We start from the raw sequence: 22,439 nt of genomic DNA on the forward strand, positions 1-22,439 counted from the left end.
TCATTTAGTAAACTAATGTATAAAATACTGAATAAGAATGAAATGTAATAAACATTACATTTTACAAATGTGATTTTCTATGGGTGCTTAAAGGCCCCCCAAAATGGACGCCAGACATGTTGGACAAATCTGGTGCTGACAGCTAAAAATACAACCCAAATGAACCACTGAGGGATGCATTGGTCACTCTTCAACGTGTGTATTTTCTTTTGGATTTTGTGTTTCTAAGCCCTGCTCAGAATCCCTAGAATAATACTGATAGTAATGATCAGAATACAGAAAGGTCAAAATCACCATCACCCAGCGAGTGACATATGTCAAAAGAGGACTAGATCTATAAACAGACCTGTCAGTTACCATATGGGCACTGGTGGGTAAGTCCGGCACCGGAGAGAGAGAGAGAGGCGTTTGACTTGGGTGAGCCCGTGGTGGATGTCCTCCGTGCTGAGGGACGACCTCTGGTGAGATGAGTGGTGGGCCTCGGTTGGCGGGTCAGGTGCCCCGGACTCAGCTCTGCCTGGCATGCTGCCCCCTACGCAGACACAGAGCTGACGGTGCACCCTCTCTTCCTGTCTGTGCGCCCCCTTTTCTTGCAGTAGACATACAGGGCGTACAGAGGCATGCAGCTGACGGAGGAGACCAGCAGGAGGCCGATGAAGGCCTGGGCGTAGGGAGGATACTCCACCACTACAGACTTACCCTGGGGGAAACGACACAGAACAGATAGGCTGACTCAATGGATGTACGTTTTGGGGATAAGCCTTATCATTCGTTTTATTACTGCCCAATCAGTGGCGTGATGTAGTCGGCCAATCCAGACTACGTGAATGCTGACAGTAGAGATAGGTCTGGCTATGCAAGACTTGAGGACAGGACCTGAGGACAGATGACTTATGTAAACTAGCTCCAGACAAGCAAGATTTGGCAGAAAGCCAACCTTGTTTAAAAGACAGTGCTTTAGGCTGGTCATGAACTCATTCACACTCCCAAGAACCCCACAGTGACCTTTGTAGGAAAGGAGGGAGGGTTCAACTCTTGGCGAGACAGGAAAATCTTTTGTATTGCTTATTTGCTGATTGCTGTAACCAGGGCGCCATTGTGAATGAGACCCTGGTCACAATGGGCTTCCCTGGCTAAAGAAAGATTTTAATTAAATTGAATAAAAACGGGGTTATTGCTTAGTCATACAGTGAGTGATAATGGGCGATACTGAGCTTCAAGTTAAGGTGGCGAGTACCAGGTCTTTGTCCCAGGCCTGGTAGGTTGGTGTGCCTCCCCGGATGTAGTTGATGATGTAGAAGATGAAGAGGGCGATGAGGAGGACTGGGCTGACCGCGACCCACATGATCTTCCAGTACCAGTTGGGCCGCTTACCTAGCATGTCCTCAATGTCCTTCTCAAATCTGTGGAGGGGTCAGAGAATTAATCATTTGGGGGCCTTTCAAAGCCTCCAAAATGAGTGATACATAATACACAAGATAAAAGGCCAATGTTACTACAGTGCTGGTTTTATGTAGCTCTGACACTGCAGGGACACATATTCTAGTTTCAAATTACACTTTGTCAGAAAGTTTTTTTTTTTTAACTTGACTGATTTTCTGTGCAATTTTTTTTACAAAATAAAAATAAATTTTGTTAATCATGTTATTCAGAGCGCTGCAAGCTTGAAAGGTTTAGAAAATGATACATGAGACAAAAGACCAAAGTCTCCACTTCGGATCATGCGCTAACATTGTGATAGTCATGCTGTAGGCACTGTGAAACACACACACACACACACCTCCTAATGCCGTAGATGTAGCTGACGATTATAATCTCGACGAGCACGATAAAGAGGAGGGAGAAGGTGGCTCCGTAGTCGTTAAACATGGTGAACCAGTAGTTCCCAGAGCGAGTGGTGAAGCCCAGGCCAAGCAGCAGACAGAACAAACACACCACACCTGGAAAACACAGCACCACAACGCACCAAAACAGCACATCACGTTTGAGGTGTGCTTACCGTAGACTACCGTAATGGAGCAAGCACATTTATCCTCAACCCTCCCTGACCCAACACCCTCCCCTCTGCCTCCCCAACCAGGACTGGCTATAGGATATTATGGGGGTGGGCAGTGAGAAATATTGGGGCTGTTTTGAAATTATCCAGATAGATTGTTATTATTATTATTTTAGATATAGATTGATAGAATACTTGAATAATCCCCAATGGGGACATTCCCTTGTTGTAGCACATATAGTCATTTTACATTGATAGTATACTGTACATCAGTCAAGCATACTGCTCCCCTCTAGAGCCGAGTCGACTCCATGCGCCTCTCTCACCGTTGAAGGTCTCGTTGCTGATGTTCTGGGACAGGATCTTGAAGTCCCGGAGGGGCGTGATGATGGCGGTGACGTTCCCCAGCATGCTGCCCATCCCCAGCAGCAGCAGCATGAAGAAATAGAGGACCGACCAGAACTGGGACACCGGCATGTTCGTAATGGCCTCGCTGTAGACGATGAAAGCCAGTCCGCTACCCTCCACAGCCTGGCCAGAGAGAGAGAGAGAGAGAGAGGGAAGGAGGGAGGGAGGGAGGGAGGGAGAAAGGGAGAGAGATGTTTTGTATCTGTTTTGCTTTATTTCTCTTCAGTTTTCCATGACTGATTCGTCTGGTTCCATTAGAGTTAGGTAACTTACTGTACGTCTATTTCATTCCAGCTTTGCCGCACTAGCAAATCCCAGAGAACCCTGTACCACGGTAGTAGGTGGGCTTGCTTGCAAAAATGTTTTGTCCCTTTTCTTCATAGCCTACTTTGTGCTAGAAACTTCATTCAAACTTCATTCAAACTCAAAGTGTTCAGGATGTTTAGCTGTTTTGGGGATCCATTCAGATTTTTAGGCGCCTATTTTTTTAATAGTTTTTGTTTTAGTAATTTAAGTTTTATTGTTAGTTTTTATACCATTGAAATTGCTGGTGGAATGAATGTGATGTTTTTAGAGTGGTGGCAGTTGGTGATTTGCAAATATTGACACATTTCATAAAAGTATAGTTTTCAAGTTAGTGATAGGCTATGACCATGCATGACAACCATGCTCACCATTCAAACGAATGGCGCTCCACTCTTACTTTTGAGTTGCTAATTACAAATTCATACGTTATCTGACCTATAATGAGACGGCTCTCTCTGCCTCCCCAGACGGCTTCAGTTTGCACAGTAAGGCGCATACTGACCACTGAAGGGCTCTATGCCCGGACTCCAAGACGTACACCACTACTGACCCAGAAGCACAAGAAAAGTCAGCTCCAATATGCTCAAACAAAACTGGAACTTTTCGGGCCTATGGATCAGCGGTAGGCCTGGAGGAAGAAGAATCAAGTCTGCTCCCACCGTAGGGACTTTTAAAGGATTGTTAAAAACCCATTTGTTCACCATAACGGACTCCTAGGTTCACTTGCTGTTGTGTTGTGTGTGAGAGTTGTTTGTGTGAGTTTTTTTTCCCCCACACTGTGTGCTTGAGTGCTAGACTGTCCTTGTGTACTGTCCTCCCTTTTTGTGCAATCTTTCCTCTCCCTTTCGGGCTGCGCTCTGGGCCAGTGTAACAACTGGATGGGGAGCGCATTACAAATGCAGTACCTGTATACCTATAAGAATGAAGCATATATGCTGAAAAGAATACCCTGCCTTCAGTGAAGCATGGCAGTGGCTCAGTGATGCTCTGGGGCTGCTTGGCTGCCTCTGGCACTGGAAACCTGCAGCGTGTGGGGGAGACGATGGATTCAGGACATCAGGACAAGTATCAGGACATCTTAGGGAGAAATGTCATGCCATCTGTGATGAAGCTGAAGCTTGGGCGTCGTTGGACCTTCCAACAGGACAACGATTCCAAGCAAACCTCAAAGTCCACCAAGGCTTGGTTTCAGAAGAAGAGATGGAAGATTCTAGAGTGGCCATCACAGTTGCCTGACTTGAACCCCATAGAAAATCTCTGGTGGGATTTGAAGAATGCAGTTGCAAAATGCACACCCAAGAATATTACTGAACTGGAGGCCATTGCCCATGAGGAATGGGTTAAAGGAGTAGTAAAGGGAAAATGCATGTTTAGCCCTGTTTTAAGGTTACTTATGATCATATACAATGGTTCAGATCAAAATGTTGACAAAACTAGCACTTTTGAGAAAGTCTGATAATTGCTCTACCACCGTTTTGGGCATACAATGGATGTGGGTGGGCACCTTGAAGAACCATTCAAAAAAACATGTTAAACTCTCAATTTCAAAGACAAGAAACTCACCGAGGTGTTAGTTGGCATTCTGACATAATTCGCCGTAAAGTAAGATTCTAGTTCATCTGGAAAGGCTTTTTTTTAAATATTTAGCCTAGAACTATTTAGCAGCACATATGTGTGTAAACTTCCGCAAACTAGGTAGCCTAGCAACATAAACAATAACAATAGCTACCGTAAGTAGTTCCGCTTCCTGAATCCCCTCTGTGGATTGATCTACACATCTACAGGTTGCTTCAATACAAGTCAATGGATTTCATAAAATGATCAATAAAACCCTACAGGATTCATATTTTGCGTACGAATTTGATGTCAGAACACCAACGGACACCAATTACCCCCTCGGTGAGCTTCTTGTCTTTGAAATTGAGAGTTTAACATGTTTTTGAATGATTTTTCAAGGTGCCCACCCACATCCATTGTATGACCTTAATGTGGTAGAGCAATTATCAGACTTTCTCAAAAGTGCTAGTTTTGTCAACGTTTTGATCTGAACCATTGTATATGATCATAAGCAACCTTAAAACATGGCTAAACATGCATTTTCCCTTTACTACTCCTTTAAGATTCCTCAGGAATCGAAAATCTACTCTATATCCTGATATGGGCCTCATAGTTCATTCATTCATTCATTAGCCTGCTTGAATTAAAAGTTGTATACTCCTATTTTCTTCTACTAGTACTAGTAGTACAAGCGGTAGTATTTATAGTCGTTTTTATATTTATAGTAGTTATAGTAGTATTAACAGTAGTTGTATTACAGTAGTAGTATCGTAGTGTATAGTATATTACAATAGTTAGTTACAGTAGGCTAGTATTAGCAGTAGGTGATGCGTCCGGCTGCGGCAGCTAGCCCACCTCACATTTTCTCCAGGAAATGTACTTTCTAGTTCCTAACCAGAACAATAGCACCTTCCAAAACTCACCACCACCTCGACTGTCAGGAGCCAAATAAAGATGACATAGGTACTGTACCATCACTGAAAGATTCTGTGAAGATTTATGTTACGGTGGGAGATGATGTATTGTTTTCAGTGTCTCACTGTGAAATGCATTTATTTTGTACAGATAATGATAGTGTGGGACTGAGTTGTGTTGTTATATTGGATGACAATTCCTGTTAGTATTGAATGGTAATTTTGGGGGATGACTTGTGCGCATGTGCGGGGAAAAGGAAAAAGGAAGGGAGAAAAATGTGAGACGGACATGTGGATACGAGTGCCCGGCTTTTTGTGATATAAAGAAACATAACTGCATTCAAGTCCGGTTGTCCGCCTGCCTTGATTAAACCCACACGAAGAGACATTTGGGATAATCTCCTCTTACAATAGCATTTGGCAGAAAGCCAAGGACATCTCTGTGGATGGCTAGAGGTCATAAGTGATGGGTAAATCTTATTATCACCCATGTGTCTTACTGTACTGTCACTGTAAGTAAGGGTTTATTGCAGGTCAAGTGTCATGAGTACTGGTGGACAACGTCATTACCACATTCTAATCTAATTTGTCCAGTAGTATCAGATCTCAAATGGATTCCTCAGCACAGTAACATATACTGTCACTGTGTAGCACAGCGGTTTAATGACCGTCTGCCAAGAGGACAGAGATGAAAGTGTAACTGCCTCATGTCAGTAGAATGTATTGTGGTCCAGTCTGTGGTCCAGAGGTGGTACTAATCTTTGCTGCTTATAATTAATAAAGTAAACAGCCCTTGCTAGTATCAAAGTATCAAATTAAAATAGCAGTAGTGTTGGTTACCTTGTGTCAGTTTGATTGTGTATTCGGATTGAATATACCAAAACGAAATAAGACAGTCAAAGGAAGAATTTTAATCATACTAAATAGAGGAAAGAAGATGGTCAATAATTTAGCCCCTAGTTTTATTAGGCAGCCTACAAGGTATGTTATATTTCTATAAAATTAGCTGTTTTGATGTGTTAACATTTTACAATGTTAAGTTAGCTTATTGTGTCTGTTTGAATCATTATTGTATTTTTTTTTCTGTTCTCATTGTTTTTACACCCAGTTCTCGTGGGTTGATTTGGAATAAAGCCTTGTTAAAGACCTCACATGTCTCACATGTTACTGGAGGAAGCTACAGAAAGGTTGAGGGAGGACATTACTGTCTCTAGTTCAGCCTCCAGGTCGCAGGGCTCCAACCCGTCCGCCAAGCTGGCAAACTGCTCTGGGTGGGTCCGGTTCAGCTCAGTCATCCAGTAGTTGACGTTCTCCATGTTGATGGTGTCCTCTGCCAGATCAAAGGTGTTGAGGAGCAACAGACGGATTCTGGAGGAGGAGAAAACCCAGTCACATGAAAGCTGACAGTCTTTCTTTGCTTTGATGCCGTTGAATTTCTCACTTTTTTTTTTTTATTGCATCAAGGTTTCAGTCAAGGCCAGTATTGGCCTAATACAGCAAGTCAGAAGAGTTGCATTCCTAGTTCATCTACTTTGCTTGTTAATAGTTAGAGACATTGTCCATGACTTTTCTCAAATAAATACACCCAAATACACCCGAACCCAGTCATAAAAAGCAGCTTCAGATAACGTCAAATCATAGCAGCCTCATTCAGATCATGTCAGATCATAACATCCTGAATATATTGAGCTCATACTTGGAGAGTGCTGTGTTGTTTCTATGCTGGAAGACCTTTGATGGGCTTTTGTTCCAGTAAAGGATACAATGGCTTCCTTGTAGAAGGAGAGTTGGAGAAGGAGGGTGGTGGATGGATTTTGCTTCATCATAGCATGGGTTGGGAGCTTAGTCACTGCTCTAGCATAGTGCTGTGGATGGCACACATATAGTGGCACACCCAGGTGTCACCTAACTGAGAGGGTGACGTGACAGAACAGAGAACACTACTAGACCTTATGTGCCTTACTGTACCTTACGTGGAAGCTGGAAAGCTGCCCAGATTACAGCCCACTTTCCCTTGTTTTGTGGAGGCTTTTCAAGGTTGCTAGCCTTCATCACAATCTTAAACAGAACTTATAATATAAGCCTCAGCTTTGAGTGCCTTTCAGATAAGAAAGGCACTCAACGTTATAAACACGTATAGCTGAACATGCTTTACAAATATGTGATGAGAGATAGCTAAGCAATAACTGATCTTTTGAATCATTAGCCATATGTGATTTTCCATTGTGGTTCGTTCTGCGGTGTCTTATCATCACCTATGACAACAGCCTATGTTAACATGCTAGCATCACAACCTGAACTGTTTCCACCACAAATAATGTAGTTACTTACTTACTGACTTATTAGTAGGGTCTAGACCTCACTTTTATGACCATCCTCTGGCTAACATGTTTTGATTTTCAATTGAGTTCTATGGACCTTTTATTAAAAATTTAGCCCCCAGCCCCCTGACAAAAATCCCAGCTTTTTTTTTTTTTTTCAGGGGGCCTGTCACTACCTGATTTGCAGCATCTACCCGATTTGCAGTGCGCATGTGCTGTCTACTAGTGGCTAAATACGGCGAGTCCATTCGTACAAACTACAAGGACTGTCGTTCTTTAACATTGGAGCTAAACTGAGAGAGAAGACTATCGGACTGTCCATTGACTATCGGACTGTCCATTTGCAGCGCATGCGCACTGCAAATCGGGTAGAGCTGCAGATCGGGTAGCGACAGGGCCAAATCCAAAATTCCTGCTGGCGCCATCTTGAAAAATTTAATTTTGAACCAAGCACCTAGAATCATGTATGAAGACACTTTTTCATGTAACCCATTGGCTCCACTACGTCTGTCAGCATCAACTGTCAGCTTCTGTGAAAAATTAAGAAAATTAGAATTATACAACGAGTAGTTCCGACCTCGCAATCTGATTGGTTAAGAGCCGTTGAATATTCACGATATACCATGGGCAAAGCCTCTTTACCGTTCTATGCTCAATATTACTGCGCCAATTATCTCTGCCTGTCAAAATGCTAGTTCCATTGCATAACCAACCGTCTGTTGGTTACATTACAGTTTCTCTTAAAGAAAAATGGAAATGTCAATTTTGAGTTGTTCTATACTGCCCTGTAGCCTACCCTGGTTTATCGTCACCACTTTTGCAACTCGCAGTTGCACAGCAAAGGTAGGCTCCACTTCGTTCATGGCTAGCTAGGTTGCTAAGTTTTGGCTGCTATTAGGGCTCATTGTTCGTCGTTTTGAAACTCTGCAACGTGATAGTTTTAGGAACTACCTTTCTTGGAAGAGTTCATTAAAATCGATATTAAGGCACGGAAATTGTGTATTTTATATTATAAATAGTGTGCTATTTTGGACATTTAGCCCTATTTGTGGTCTGTCTACCATGAACCTGAAACATAGAGACTATAATTTCACTGATTGTTCCAGTATTGAGCTACAGTGGGTGCAGTTTTTCATGCAGGCTCTCAGTGAGTTACAATGGAAGTCAATAGGGCACCTGTAAATGCTTGGAATAACTATGATAAATGTGCTTTTCAGAGACTGGAAGCACAGGGTGTAATATTATCAGTCTCAATATGCTCTACTGTGAAATATATCATAATCTGATTATTTTTACATGCTTGGCATGGCATAGCATTCCCCTGGTGCTTGTTTTCACTGTTCCCATGGAGGACTAGTTCCTCCTTGGGCTTCTCCGTGCATGGCCCCTTGGCAAACGTTAAGCATTTGCTCAGAGAAACGGGTACATGGAGGGAGGTATTCTTACTGAACATCCGGTCTCGCAAGAAGCTGGTCAACTTCTCCTCTCCCACAGCACGGGCTGAGTTGAAGTCCGCAATGAGCTCATCAGAGGCAGGCATGGGCGTGTTCACATTTCTGGAGTGCACCAGCGGCTGTTCCTCATTCTGGAGGATGGAGAACCAGCCAGACTTCATTTTGCTAACCCTTGTTCATGGTGCACGCGATCCACACGTCCCAGGCCATGTTGGAGAAGGGTTTGCCTGTAATGGACTGAGTGAAGTCATTACGAAGGACTGCTGATGAGCAGGGAGGGCTGTCAGTATTGCCCAGAGGTCAGGCAGCCGCCTCCCATACCATCTATGGCAGTATGGCGCGCAGAGAGCTGACACTCATCCCACCCCCTGACACTCATCCCAGTTGCAGATATGGACTGTGTGCACATTCTGCATGAGCGCATCTGTCATGGACAGGAAGTCCCCCCAGCAGTCTGCCATGTCACTGGCCACCACCTTCGATAAAGAGGTTGGTGAGGAGACTCTCGAGGTCAGCATCATCCTCCAATGCTGCATGAGCAGCAGGGAGAGACTGGTATCTGACTGGTATCTCTCAGAATCTCAAGGTTCTCCCTCGTCTCATCAGCCAGAGCCTTCCCTTTACCAGCTGACTCATGAGCGTCTCATACATGAGCCTCAAGCAACGCATCCTCCACTTCTAATCGTTTCGTTTTATATGACCTTTTATGTGTTGCACTTTGTCTTGATGCTTTTAATGTCTCATGTACAGCACTTTGAATTGCCTTGTTGCTGAAATGTGCTAGACAAATAAACTTGCCTTGCCTGTAATGCTCGCCTCTCAGATGATGATTGACGGAGCCCTCGGCAATAACTCCTCTTGCCATGAGTACATCTCCTAGCTCACTCCCCTTGTAGCGCTCGTAGTGCTCATCGTCACACACTGTTATGTTTATTTGCTGGTTCCATAGGGTTATTTGCGGACACGCGACAATCTGAGCTGGGACTTTTTCCAACATCTCATTGGCCCCACTGACTTCCATTGTAGCCGAGGGTACGCCTGCAGAACAACTGTAGCTCAATACTGAGCCAATCAGGGAAATTATAGTCTCTAGGTTTCAGGTTCATATAACATAGAACAACACATGCTTTGATTTAACAAACCCCAAACACCTTACCTTCTCGTACAAAGGTTATGTTTTCACTCTACTGGATGGTGGCCATCTTGGGTTTCTGTGTCAAAATGATGTCATAATGTCAAACTGACTTCAGAATCTGATACCTCATGGTAGACTTATTTGAAAAAGTGTCTTCATACAGGATTCTAGGTGCTCTGGTTCAAAAGTAAAATTTTCAAGATGGAGCCAGCAGGTATTTTGGATTTGGCCCTCTGGCAAAAAATGATGGGATTTTTGGGAGGGGGCTGGTGGCTACATAAAAAAAAGGTTGATAGATCTCAAATCATCAAAACACATTAGCCAGAGGATGGTCACAAAAGTGAGGTTCTAGACCCTACTACAGTATACCAGTCATTTAAAGTGTCATTCTCACACCATATCAGCACATGATCATAAATGAAGTCTCCGACGCAAATTCAGCCGAGGCACGTACGTCACGGCCGGGGGGGTCAGCAGAGGTTAATCAGTCACGCATGACGCAGCACCAGCTGACTGTAGCTGTCATAGCATTGGTCAGCTCACTAGAGCGCATGTATTTAAGCTGTCAAAACATGTCATTGTTCGCGCTTGCCTTTACTGCTGGTTGTGCATTGCATGCTCGCTGCTTCCGCGTTCTCTGCTCTGGCGTCCGCTGCCATTCCTGCTATTGCTCGTGTCTGCGCGCTCGCTGCTCCGCGTCTTGCTCGCGTTCCGTGCTCATATTGTGATTTGGTGCGTTTGCTGCCTGCTGCCCGCGGTGTCCTCGCTGCTTCCGCGTTCTCTGCTCTTGCGTTCCTCTCTGCCCGCGTCGTCTCTCCGGTCCGTGGTTTGGGGGTCCGTTTAGTGGCGTCGTGGAGCGCCGGTTTCCGAGGCCGAGGTGCCCGTCTTCCTGTAGCACCGTCGTGCCATACTTGCGTATGGTTCAGTTGCTCGCATAGCTTGCGTTGGAGTCCGTTTAAGCATTGCTACGCGCCGGTCACTGGGTTTCATTCATGGCCCGCTGATGTCGGAGGTTGTCCATGCCTCGTCTGCCGCATTACTCAACTGTCGATGTTCGCCGGGTGCATTCACCATTGAAATGTTTGCAGTTTCGGGCGTGGACGTGCTATGTGGATTCTCTATGTATTTGGTTCATCTAAGTCCTCCCCTCGCGGCTCGTTCGTGGATTCGCTGGCTGCATGACAGGCATACTGCTCGTTGCTAACTAGCTGGCGTTCGTCAAGGTTCCTGCTGCGTGTGCGCGACTATCCTGGCTGTTTTGGTTTAACGCGGTGCTTATTCCTTCCACCATTTCCGTTCGTCGCCTGCTCCTCCGCGGTGTTTGGGGCAGGGTTTACGGGCTTTTCTTTCTAAATGTAAAAGGGATGTATGCTGCGCTGGTCACGCTTCAATGTCGGATGTGTCATTTTACGCTGCGTTGGGATCCTGCATCGCTCTTCGCATTTAGCCCTCTGCGTTATTTCAAAGACTACTCACCTGATTATAATGCTGCGTGCATGACATGATCGGTTTGTCGACTGGACGATGGATAGGGTGTTATGCGCGACGTGCAGTTTCTCTATCGTTGTTATATTTTGCGGGGCCCCTCAGTGGTCTTGGAAACGCTTCTCTTCTGCAATAACGGTGCACCGTGAATTTTATCAGCTATGATCGTTCGTCCATTCCGTTCGTCAATAATAGAAAGGGAGAGAGAGAAAAGAGAAAAGACAAATCGTTGTTTTGTCGGTTATTTGCTGTCTGGACTGGTGCATGGTTTTCTGGCGGGGTTAGCCTGGCTGCCTGTTGTTTCCCACACGTAAAAAATCTGTTGTCTGCTGTTCGGGAGCCCGAGGTGGTGGACGCGCTGCTGGAGAAGGAGGTCAGGAAGGGCTTCATGATCGGTCCGTATAGCTCGTCTCCGTTTCTATCGCGCGCTTTAGTCCACTCGGCGTTGCTACTCGTAAGTACTCGGGTAAAAAAGCGGTTGATTATCGACCTTTCTGCCCCCCACGACGACGTGGTTCCCAGCGTTAACAGCCTGATGCCCCTGCCTTCTTTTTCCCCTCTGCTACGCGTCGGTCGATCACGCGATTAAGCTAATTACAGCGGCCGGTCGAGGTGCGTGGCTGTCTAAGGCAGACATCACGGACGCGTTCAAAGTGATGCCCCTTCATCCGTCGCAGTGGCATTTGTTCGGCGTCCGGTGGCGCGGCCTGATGTATTTTCCGGTTCGGCTGGCTTTTGGCTGTCGGAGCAGCCCCAAGATTTTCGACTCGCTCGCTGAGGCGTTATGCTGGATCCTGCTGAATAACTGCCGACTACGTTCGTTGTCCACCTGCTGGACGATTTTCTGCTCGTCGATTATCCCTCTGCCGACCTGGGCCACTGTATCACGGCCCTGCGTGGCGTTTTCTCCCGGCTGGGCGTCCCTCTGTCCGACGAGAAGACTATCGGCCCGCTCACGCAGCTCGAGTTTCTCGGCATCCTCCTGGATGGCGTGGAAATGCAAGCCTCTCTGCCCCTCGATAAGCTGGATCGGGTTCGGTGCGTCATGCGTGAAGCGCGCGAGCGTTTGGTTATCACTAAGCGGGAATTGCTCTCACTGCTCGGGCATCTGAACTTCGCGATGCGCGTCATCCCGCAGGGCCGCTCATTCGTTTCCCGGCTGCTCGAGCTGGCCCGGTCCGTCGTGCGGTTGCAGGACCCGGTCTGCTTAGACGAGGGCTGTCGTTTGGACCTCCGGTTGGTCCCAGTTGTGCGACGGGTGGAACGGCGTTTCATTTTTCTACAACGACGGCTATGACTCTTCGGCATCCCTCCGGCTGTTTACTGATGCTGCGCCTTCGGTGGGTTTTGGGGGTATATTCGGTATTAACTGGCTTTCTAGCGCTTGGCCTACCGAACTGACCTCACAAACTAACCAAGCCAGCTCCACGGCGCTCATGGAGCTGTATCCCATCGTAGTCGCTACAATATTGTGGGGACCTCAGTGGTCTAGAAAACGTATTTTATTGTTCTGCGACAACGAGGCCACAGTTACAATAATCAACAATGGTCGTTCGAACGTTCCGTTCATCAACAAATTCATACGCCGCCTCACAGGGCTGTCCGTGCAGGGGAACTTCATTTTCCGCGCCGTGCACATCCCTGGCCTCGACAATAGAAATCGCTGACTCGCTGTCCCGGTTTAATTTGCAGAAGTTCCGCGTTTATGCCCGGATGAGCTCCGTCCGGCCTGGTCTGCCCTTTTTTCGGCAGACGGTTCTGGACTGAATGAAGCTCTGATGCCCCTCCTGTCATCCGCCTCCCGATACATGAGGGCCGGTCTAGCCAAGACCACATTAAAACAATACGACTCTGCATGGTCTCACTTCACTACGTTCTGCTCCACATTCTGGATGCCCAGAGAGCTATGAGTGGACTGTGACATTGGGTTGGGGGGGTACTGCGTATTCAGGTGGTCATGTGGCTGGTGCACTATTAAATGTTGTCTGGCTCATCAGTCAGAGCGCTCCGTCAACCCTTCTGCGCATGCGGGCCGCGGAGTTGCTGGTGTGTTCTTTTGGGGGGTAGTTTGCAGGTATTCCACCTGCGTCAGCCGGTGGATGCCAGAGTAGCCGCTAGCTGGTCTCTGTGGCTTTCCGTGGTGGGCGCCATGGACACAGAGACACTAGGCTGGCTGTATCTCCCGCGGAACCCACGAAGCGTCGGCCCGTGGGGACCAGGGACTATAATGTACAGCAGTCCTCCTGTGGCACTCTTTGGCGGTCTTAGTGGGCTGAGTTACCTCCGAGCGTCTTCCCGATCGCGGCCCACTCTGATCGTCATTGAGGCAGGGGGCTAGATGCCGTTCCCCCTTCCTGGCTCTCTGGGCCAAGGGCTTGGCCCAGAGGGGGGGGAACACCTAGATTGCCTCCCCCTGCTAACGCGCTCCACGCCGGTGGAGCGCTTTCCACGCCGGTGGAAGGCAGGGGGCCCCCCGGACAGAGCACACCGCCAAAATTCATATGCATATATTATGCCGCTTGTATATAAATGTTCAAATTTGACAAAAGTGATCTCGTCTGAAAGGCTAATAGCGCAAAAAATAAATAAATCCTTCTGCAAAGTCCCCAATGAGATGGTGAAGTCATGTTTCAGGGCACGTTACTCAGGTCACTTACTTCAACTAAAATAACCCCCACGCATCAAAACCGTGACCCACCAACCCATCCACCCGACCACAAACATGGTACACATGCTTCAATCTGGAGAACCTCACCTCTCCAGGCAGCTCTCATAGTTGAAGGTGGCCTTGAAGCCGTAGATAGAGAAGGTGACAATGCTAGCAAAGATGGAGGTCCCGCTGTTGATCAGGGACACTATGATGGCCTGGCGCTCAAAGTTGTTATTGTATTGGTTGTAACTGGCGAAGGCTATGAGGGAGCCGAAACCAAGACCCAGAGAGAAGAAGATCTGGGTGGCTGCATTGATCCATGTGGTCGGGTTAGCCAGTTGCTCCATCTGAACACACACACACACACACACACACACACACACACACACACACACACACACACACACACACACACACACACACACACACACACACACACAAAGAGGAGCTTTTAGTAAGCTAGTAAGTCAGTAAGTCGTCCAAGATCTGTATGCGCTGTACCCAACTCTATGCGCTGTACACAACAACAATAGTCAATGGAGTTGGCTAAGGCACACATCTGACACATGATTGAATGTTCATGGTACAATAGTCCAGTTCATTAACGTCACCAGGCATTCTGCGACACCCCTCTTGGGACAGCTAGCTAAGAGTGTGCCTTCCATAAAACAAAGTGTTGCCATAGATGCCTACTTTGTTATAGCAACTTAAATGTGTACTGTATGTTACATTAACCGCAAGTCTCAAGTTACATCTGCCTTCAGAGAGAAGCCGCACTACAGCAAAAAGCATTTGTCTTCAAACAACAAGCTCCTCCCCTTTGCCCTTAAACCCCAAATCCCAGCATACCTTTGGCGTGAACATGTACTTGACCCCGTTGAAGGCTCCGTGCAGGGTGCACCCCCGGATCAGGTAGATGATGAGCACCAGGTAGGGGAACGTGGCTGTGAAGTACACCACCTAGAGGGTGCCAGACGGGGGGGTTGGGGTCCAAAATGAATGTGTGTAGTGTACTAATTACTGTTTACTGGTACAGATTTGACACACTTTTCCCCACATCATAACACTTAGAAGGCATCGAATCACCACCAAAACCACTTTGGGATTAGCAAATTGGATTAAATGAAAACGATCTATTCCGAGCACCATTTAGACTTGACATGGTTGATGCCGTGTTCTTCACCTTTAGCCTTGCTGAACTTCATCAGAGGCTCCCACACTTTAGTTACATAATACAGTAAGCCAAGGAATTATTATTATTATTATTTATTTTAATTGTCCATATTGACCATATTTTTCACTGTTCACTGAAGGTAGGGAGCCAAGGAGATAACAGCCCTCCATGTGGTTGACGGTTATGCAATGTGATGACAAACTCCTTTTGTCAATAGCTGCAGTAGTAAATCACCAAGATCCCCAGTTCAAGAGAGGAAAGCTGATATGCTGTCTAGAATCTCCCACCGTTGCATACAGTATGGCTCTAGAGACTTTGCTCTCTAGTCTCTCATGTGGTTTAGTATTGAGTCATATTAATCATTCTGTGGATCTAGAGTGGCTCTGTACTGTAACTGTCCCGTAGATCTGCCATTGGCCACAACACCCCCCTCCCCTTTCCCATCATCCCTGTCTCTGGGGACTTATTTACATCAGAGGGATGGCTGAAAATATTCCTCACCTTTCCGGTGGACTTGACACCCTTGACGATGAACAGGTAGACGATCATCCAGGCCAGCAGGAGGCATAGCGCCTGTCCCGTGTGTATGCCGCCGTTTTCATCGATGGACGAGGAGATGTCCAGGGTCTCCCTGTAGAAGAAGTACTCGGTGGGGGAGGCGCGCGCACATTCCTCCACGGGCCCCGTCAGGTTGCTGTTGACGGGACACTCGGCCCAGGGCAGTTTTGACTGTGGTGGTGGGGTGGGGAGAGAGAGAGCGAGAGAGAGGGGGGAGGGGGAGGGGGAGGGAGAGACAGAGAGAGAGAGAGAGAGAGAGAGAGAGAGAGGGGGAGGGGGAGGGAGAGGAAGAGACAGAGAGAGAGAGAGAGAGAGAGAGGGACGGAGAGAGAGAGAGAGAGAGGGAGACGGGGAGAGAGAGAGGGAGGGACGGAAAGAGAGAGAGAGAGAGAGAGAGGGAGACGGGGAGAGAGAGAGGGAGGGACGGAGAGAGAGAGAGAGAGAGAGAGAGAGAGGGAGAGATGGGGAGAGAGAGAGAGAGGGAGGGATGGAGAGAGAGAGAGAGAGAGAGAGAGAGGGAGAGACAGGGAGAGAGAGAGAGAGAGAGAGAGAGAGAGGGAGAGACAGGGAGAGAGAGAGAGAGAGAGAGAGAGAGAGAGAGAGAGAACAAGGAACGAGTTACAGGACAGCAAAGAGAGAACGGACAGCTCCTGGAGATGCCAAATGAAAGACTACACTCAGTGAGACATGAAGGTAATTTGGTGAGAGACCCACTTGGAATGAATGGAAGAGGTACCAGAAACTCCAGGCATTGATGACATTGTAATAGAGACACAGATACAACGATGTCACAACACTGGCAAGACCTGAAATAAGGAAACAGGCCATTAAAAAAGGTTATTTGCTGCAAATGCTACTGAATTATTTGTTCACATTAGCAGTGAAGTCTATCAAGCAAATAAAGAGCTTAATATCTGCTTAATATCCGTAAGAACTGATAACAGCTAATAACCACTCAATAACAGATACAGAGTTTGTTACCGCATTTGGAATGTGGTAGCAGTGTGCACCCATGTACATGTATACCATGTACACTCCCTTCTGTCAGCACTCACCCACCCCCCCTAGGTAGGGGTTAATGGCGCTCCATGCTCCAATGCTGCCCAGTCGCATCTTCTGACCAATGGCCAGCTCCATGTAGAACAAGGGCACACCCTCCAACACCAGCATGATCAGGTAGGGGATTAGGAACCCACCTATGGGCACAAGACATTTGACCATCTATGTAGGAACTAAACAAAGCAGGCATGGTTGCAAGTACTGTAGGGACATACAGGCATATTAGCTTCCTCCTCTGAGGTCGCCATGCCCAACATGACACAGAGAGAACTGCTCACACACCCCCTCCACCTGAGACGGGCCTTTTTCCCATGGCCTCCTGATACAGACAAGTCTGCACTCTTGTGACCTCTGCTTTCTGTTAGAGATCTCCAGATGATCATACTGTACACTCTACACTGTTCACTGTAGGAATGGCTAATGCCGCCAATTGAGTTATTCTAGTCTTGTAGCTGCAACCTTTTATGTGTTGCACATTGTCTTGATGCTTTTAATGTCTCATGTAAAGCACTTTAAATTGCCTTGCTGCTGAAATGTGCTATACAAATAAACTTGCCTTGCCTTGCAACTACGGGACCTATTTTGTGAGGCAGACTTTGGGCCTGTGGTGATTATGATGGGATATGATGTTATCTACCACGTGCTCCTCCCAGGTAAAGAGGACAATGCTTCAGTAATACTTTTTGGGGGCCAAGCAGCGAAGCTGCGTAGGCCACCATTGTTCTTGTACCTTTTCTTATTCTTTTTCTTTCTTTCTTTCTTTCTTTCTTTCTTTCTTTCTTTCTTTCTTTCTTTCTTTCTTTCTTTCTTTCTTTCTTTCTTTCTTTCTTTCTTTCTTTCTTTCTTCTTTCTTCTTCTGCCATGGGAGTCTATGGCAGTCCATAGAACCGTATGGTAAAAAGTTTGATCTTTCCCCTGAGTCTTTTCACCAAGACCCCATGTCCACAGCTCTAACCCTCTAGCACCACCAATGTGTCAAAGTTGGAGGTGCGTTTGTGCAGGCAACTTTTGACCTGTAAGGTCGATTTTCAAAAACGAGGTACCGTTGGATTCCTTGGCTCAAGCCAAGTTCACCCTATGACATTTTCCGCCATATTGGATTTCCCGCCATTTTGGATTTTGTGAAAAACACTTAAAATGTATCTCCTCCTAGGAATTTCGACCAATCTGCACGAAACTCGGTGAGGACATTCTCTAGACCAATGTCCACAAAAGTCTTACAGGAATTTTCGATTCTCGAAAGTGTTCGCCCGCTACAGCCAATCAAATTTGGCGTCCAAGCCACCAAACAGGATATGGGGTCATATCTCAGCAAATTATTAATGTATCAAAGCCACATTTGGGACACTCATCGGGGACAGTCCCATGACCCCTGTCAGCAAGTGTCATCGCGACAGCTTGAACTCTCTAGCGCCACCACCATGTCAAAGTTGGAAGTGCGTTTAGGCACACAACTTTTGACCCGTGTGACCGATTTGCAAAAAGGAGGTATCGTTGGAATCCCTGGCTCATGCCGAGTTCATCGCACCCTATGATGTCATTTTCCACCAATTGGATTTCCCGCCATTATGTATTTTGTGTAAAAATTTAAACTTTATATAACTTATAATACTTAAAATGTATGTCCTCCTAGGGATTTTCACCAATCTACATGAAACTGGCTGTACACATTCTCTAGACCAATATCCACAAAAGTCTTCAGTTCGATTGTCAAAGGCGTTACCCCGCTACAGCCAATCGAATTTGGCGTCCAAGCCGCCAAACAGGAAGTGTGGTCATATCTCAGTAACGTTTTAATGTATCATAACCACATTAGGCACACTCATCAGGGATGGTCCCATGACCCCTGTCACCAAGTCTGTCGACACCTCAAACTAGCGCCACCAACCTGTCAAAGCTGGAAATGCATTTATTCTGAACCGTATGCCTGATTTTCAAAACCGCAGTAGAGATTCGAACGCGGCTATGGCGTATTTTACTTGTTGTCTTTGATGCACTGGTTGCGCGTCCTGCTTGGCCCCCACATTGCTGCTTGCAGCTATATTTTTTGGTAAGCTTTTAAAAGCCAAGTCCCACTTTGCGAAACATCTACATAAAGCTTTCTTGCCCTTTCCTTGCCCTTTTAGGGTTTTAAAACCACCACCATCACAAAAGAAGCATTGAATTTTATATATTTGGTGAATCCCTGTCACTGGCCCTATGAGCTGAGAGGGCAATGGAACACATCCCCTCTGGTTTCCTGTCTGCTAGTTTGGAGTCCGGGACAATTACAGGTAAAAGGGGAGAGAAGGACATGCTCATTGTTCGCTGACCCAAACACAGGGTCAGCCTGCCCTCCAGGTACAGTAATTACTTCTGTCTGGTACATTTCATAGAGAGTCAGAAACGTATGGCCGGGCGGTAGGCCTACATTTGGTGAAATACTGTAGGAGAAAAACAATAGACTTACAGTTCATGTCTTAAATGTGCTAATATGCTGCATGTTTATTTGATTCTTAGTGCACTTAAAACTGTTCACACAGTTAATTCAATCTTTTTAGGATTAGTTGGAATTGTTGGGATTATTGGAAAAAATAGCCTTCAGTTAACTGTAAAACTGTGAATCTTAGCTAGATCCTTCAGGTTGTTGCACAAAGAAAGCATGCGGTTAAGGAAAACCTTAAAAAATATTTTTGGACACTACTCAATAAAGTTCATCCACAAATGAAGCTTCACTAGGGACCAGCATGCATTATGTAGATATTCAACCCCTATCTATGGAGTTAGGTCAGGTTTATGTTATCCCATATGACCTTTTAACAATACAGGCCACATTCCAGGGGCTAACAAGACCCATCCTTACCTTAGGCCCCTTACTGTATGTTTGTCCAAGTTCATGTGCCGACTCTAAGTCCAGCATGCCATTACAGGACACAGAGTAAATATGTACCAATGTCACCAAGTGTACTCTGTGTTAAACCTATTCTCTTACACTCCATTTACATTTGTTTATTATGGTACTGTACCAACACTTTAAATAGGTAGAACCTTTAACTATTATATCCCTACCTTTTCCCAAGCAGGCTGGAGACTGACAAATATGACTAATAAGAACGATTTGATACCATACATATGCTATTCTAAATTCCACCTCATCCCATTGTTGGCCTTGATTCATTGTTTCACACCATAGTAAAAGTACCACAATATCAGCTGAGATAATTGAAATGGAATATTTATTAATAGTTTCATTGCAATGAGAGAGACTGATGAGTGCACAGTTAAAATGTGCATGTAAAGGTTATACAGGTCCACACTTTAGAATAAACAACCTGACAGATGCTGTTGGTGCGGCCAACATTTCGGAAACCAATCGGTGCGTAATTACGCATGAATTGAAAATCCCGCACAATGACTTTTGAGACAGAGGGAAGACAGCATATACTTTACATCGGTATTCAAAACCTCTGTTTTCGGAGATGTTTAACCATGTGCTCTGGCCCCATAGTGTAAAATCATATTTTCTGTAAATGGATGACAGAGCTGTGCTAACCTTGAACTAGACACCACCCACCTGCTATAGTTAAGGAAAGCGGCGAATCAATAGCACCTGTTCCTTAGCAGATAGATAAAAAGCCATCACTTACCTCCTCCGTGCATTTGACACAGGTATGGAAAACGCCACACATTTCCAAGTCCAACTGCATATGACACACATGCCAGGACAAATTGCATGGGATTATCCCACGAGGCTCTGCCGTCCTTCTCCATCGTTGCTCCTCGCAACCAAGTTAACTTGCTGGTCCGCACCTTGACAGCAACCCACAAACAGATACCAAGGGCCGCTCCTGTCGGGATAGCAACAAATCCAATGAAAGCGTTCTGTGGCAAGTGTTTATATGCGTTTGGAGACCTTTGCTAGGGCCCAGTCCGGAGTTTTAAAAGCCCGTTGCATATTCTAATGAGCTCGTCCGCTGTAGAGGGAGGGTCTTACGTTTTAATTGCTGGCGTTTACGTAGCCCCGGTAAATGTTTGATTTAACAGTTTGGCAGCTATCAAGGTAATGTCTAATGCATCATAAGCACATTTACAACACATTATAATGCACTTATAATGCTTTATACAACTCTTTAGAAATGTTTATAATCATATATGACATAACAAGGTTTATGAATTAATATAAAGTGGTGGATGTACAGTATTATAGTAGCTACAAGTTCAGAGTCCTGGGTTACACAGCACACACTAAACTTTAGCCAGTTATAAAGAGACATAGAGAGCTATACGTATCATATTATTCCATTATAATTATTGTTAAGTTTCTGAAATGGAATAATGTCTTATAAACATCAATAATACGCTACAGCATGACTTTGTGACAGCACTGTATTATTGTAACACGATTATGAGGTGTTATGAGCAGTATTTGTTGGCTGTAAGTAAAGTATAAGAAAAAAATCACAATGTTGATTAAAGCCTTGTCAAGTCTTTATTTTTCAAAACACACAACTTTTTAACTAAAACAGATAATGACACCATCACACCCAGGGTCGGTCCTAGCACATTTGGTGCCCTAGCCAAGCTTCACCCCTGGAGCCCCCCACCAAGTCAACTGCACGACAATGGGTGTAAACACACAAACACACTTTTGTTCACTATTTGAGCTAAATAAAAGAGAGATGTTTTTAACTGTAACAAATCAAAAAGATCAAAAAAGCAATGAAGCCCATGCCAAGGAATTACATTAGGGCCTATAAATAATGAACAAAATACAACTTCAATACAAATAAACCCTACAGTTTAAATACGTGAAAACAAGCAAACTGCAAAGCAAAGCTATACAAATTTAATAGAAAATATAATAATAATAATAATAATAATTATAATAATAATAATAATAATAATATATACTTATTACTTCTTAAAAGAATGGCCTGGTTCAACTTATGCCTGTATGTTGACTTGGGCCATTTCATTTTCTGTGTTTTTTCAAAAACTTGAAAATATGACTTAAGCCCTTATTTTAAAAAGGTGACGATATAATGAACTGAGAGCAGCGACAGTGATACATTAGAGGTCAGTGGCATAGGTTTGATTTTAACTTTGGGGGTGACACTTCTTCTAGCGGGAGTTTGGGGGTCATTGCCCAGATTTTCTTTTGAAATGTAGCCTATAGGTAATTCCCTGTATTTATATGCATTTTATTAAGATTCGTGCTGTCTCTAGCAGGTCATATAGAAGACAGGAAAAAAACAAGCATGAATCGCAGATAGACCACGACGTGTGAGACGGGTCAATTGCTGAGGAATGTGTCAATGCTGCACCTGCTTCCTCCCCCGCCCCTAGCGCACGAGCCATGATGACTGAGGATAATGACAAATGGAAGCTGCAATAGCCTACTGTATCTAAATGACCACGATTATCTGGCTGCTAATATAAGGTT

At 45.4% G+C, this 22,439-nt stretch overlaps 1 protein-coding gene across 1 annotated transcript; it reads right to left on the minus strand.

Annotated features, from left to right (window-relative positions):
- Window positions 1-532: 532 nt before the first annotated feature.
- slc6a20 (solute carrier family 6 member 20) lies at window positions 533-20,767 on the minus strand (the record flags this gene model as incomplete). The annotated part of the gene is made up of 11 exons (XM_084442425.1): window positions 533-700; window positions 1,238-1,403; window positions 1,781-1,940; window positions 2,323-2,527; window positions 6,387-6,549; window positions 14,332-14,573; window positions 15,076-15,186; window positions 15,902-16,129; window positions 16,673-16,764; window positions 17,014-17,154; window positions 20,644-20,767. The coding sequence occupies 11 exons, from the start codon at window positions 20,765-20,767 to the stop codon at window positions 533-535; spliced, it is 1,800 nt and encodes a 599-aa protein (XP_084298551.1).
- Between the last annotated feature and the right edge of the window lie 1,672 nt (window positions 20,768-22,439).

This window comes from Borostomias antarcticus (assembly GCF_949987555.1).
Source record: "Borostomias antarcticus genome assembly, chromosome: 8".
In the NCBI taxonomy this organism is placed as follows: Eukaryota; Metazoa; Chordata; class Actinopteri; order Stomiiformes; family Stomiidae; genus Borostomias; species Borostomias antarcticus.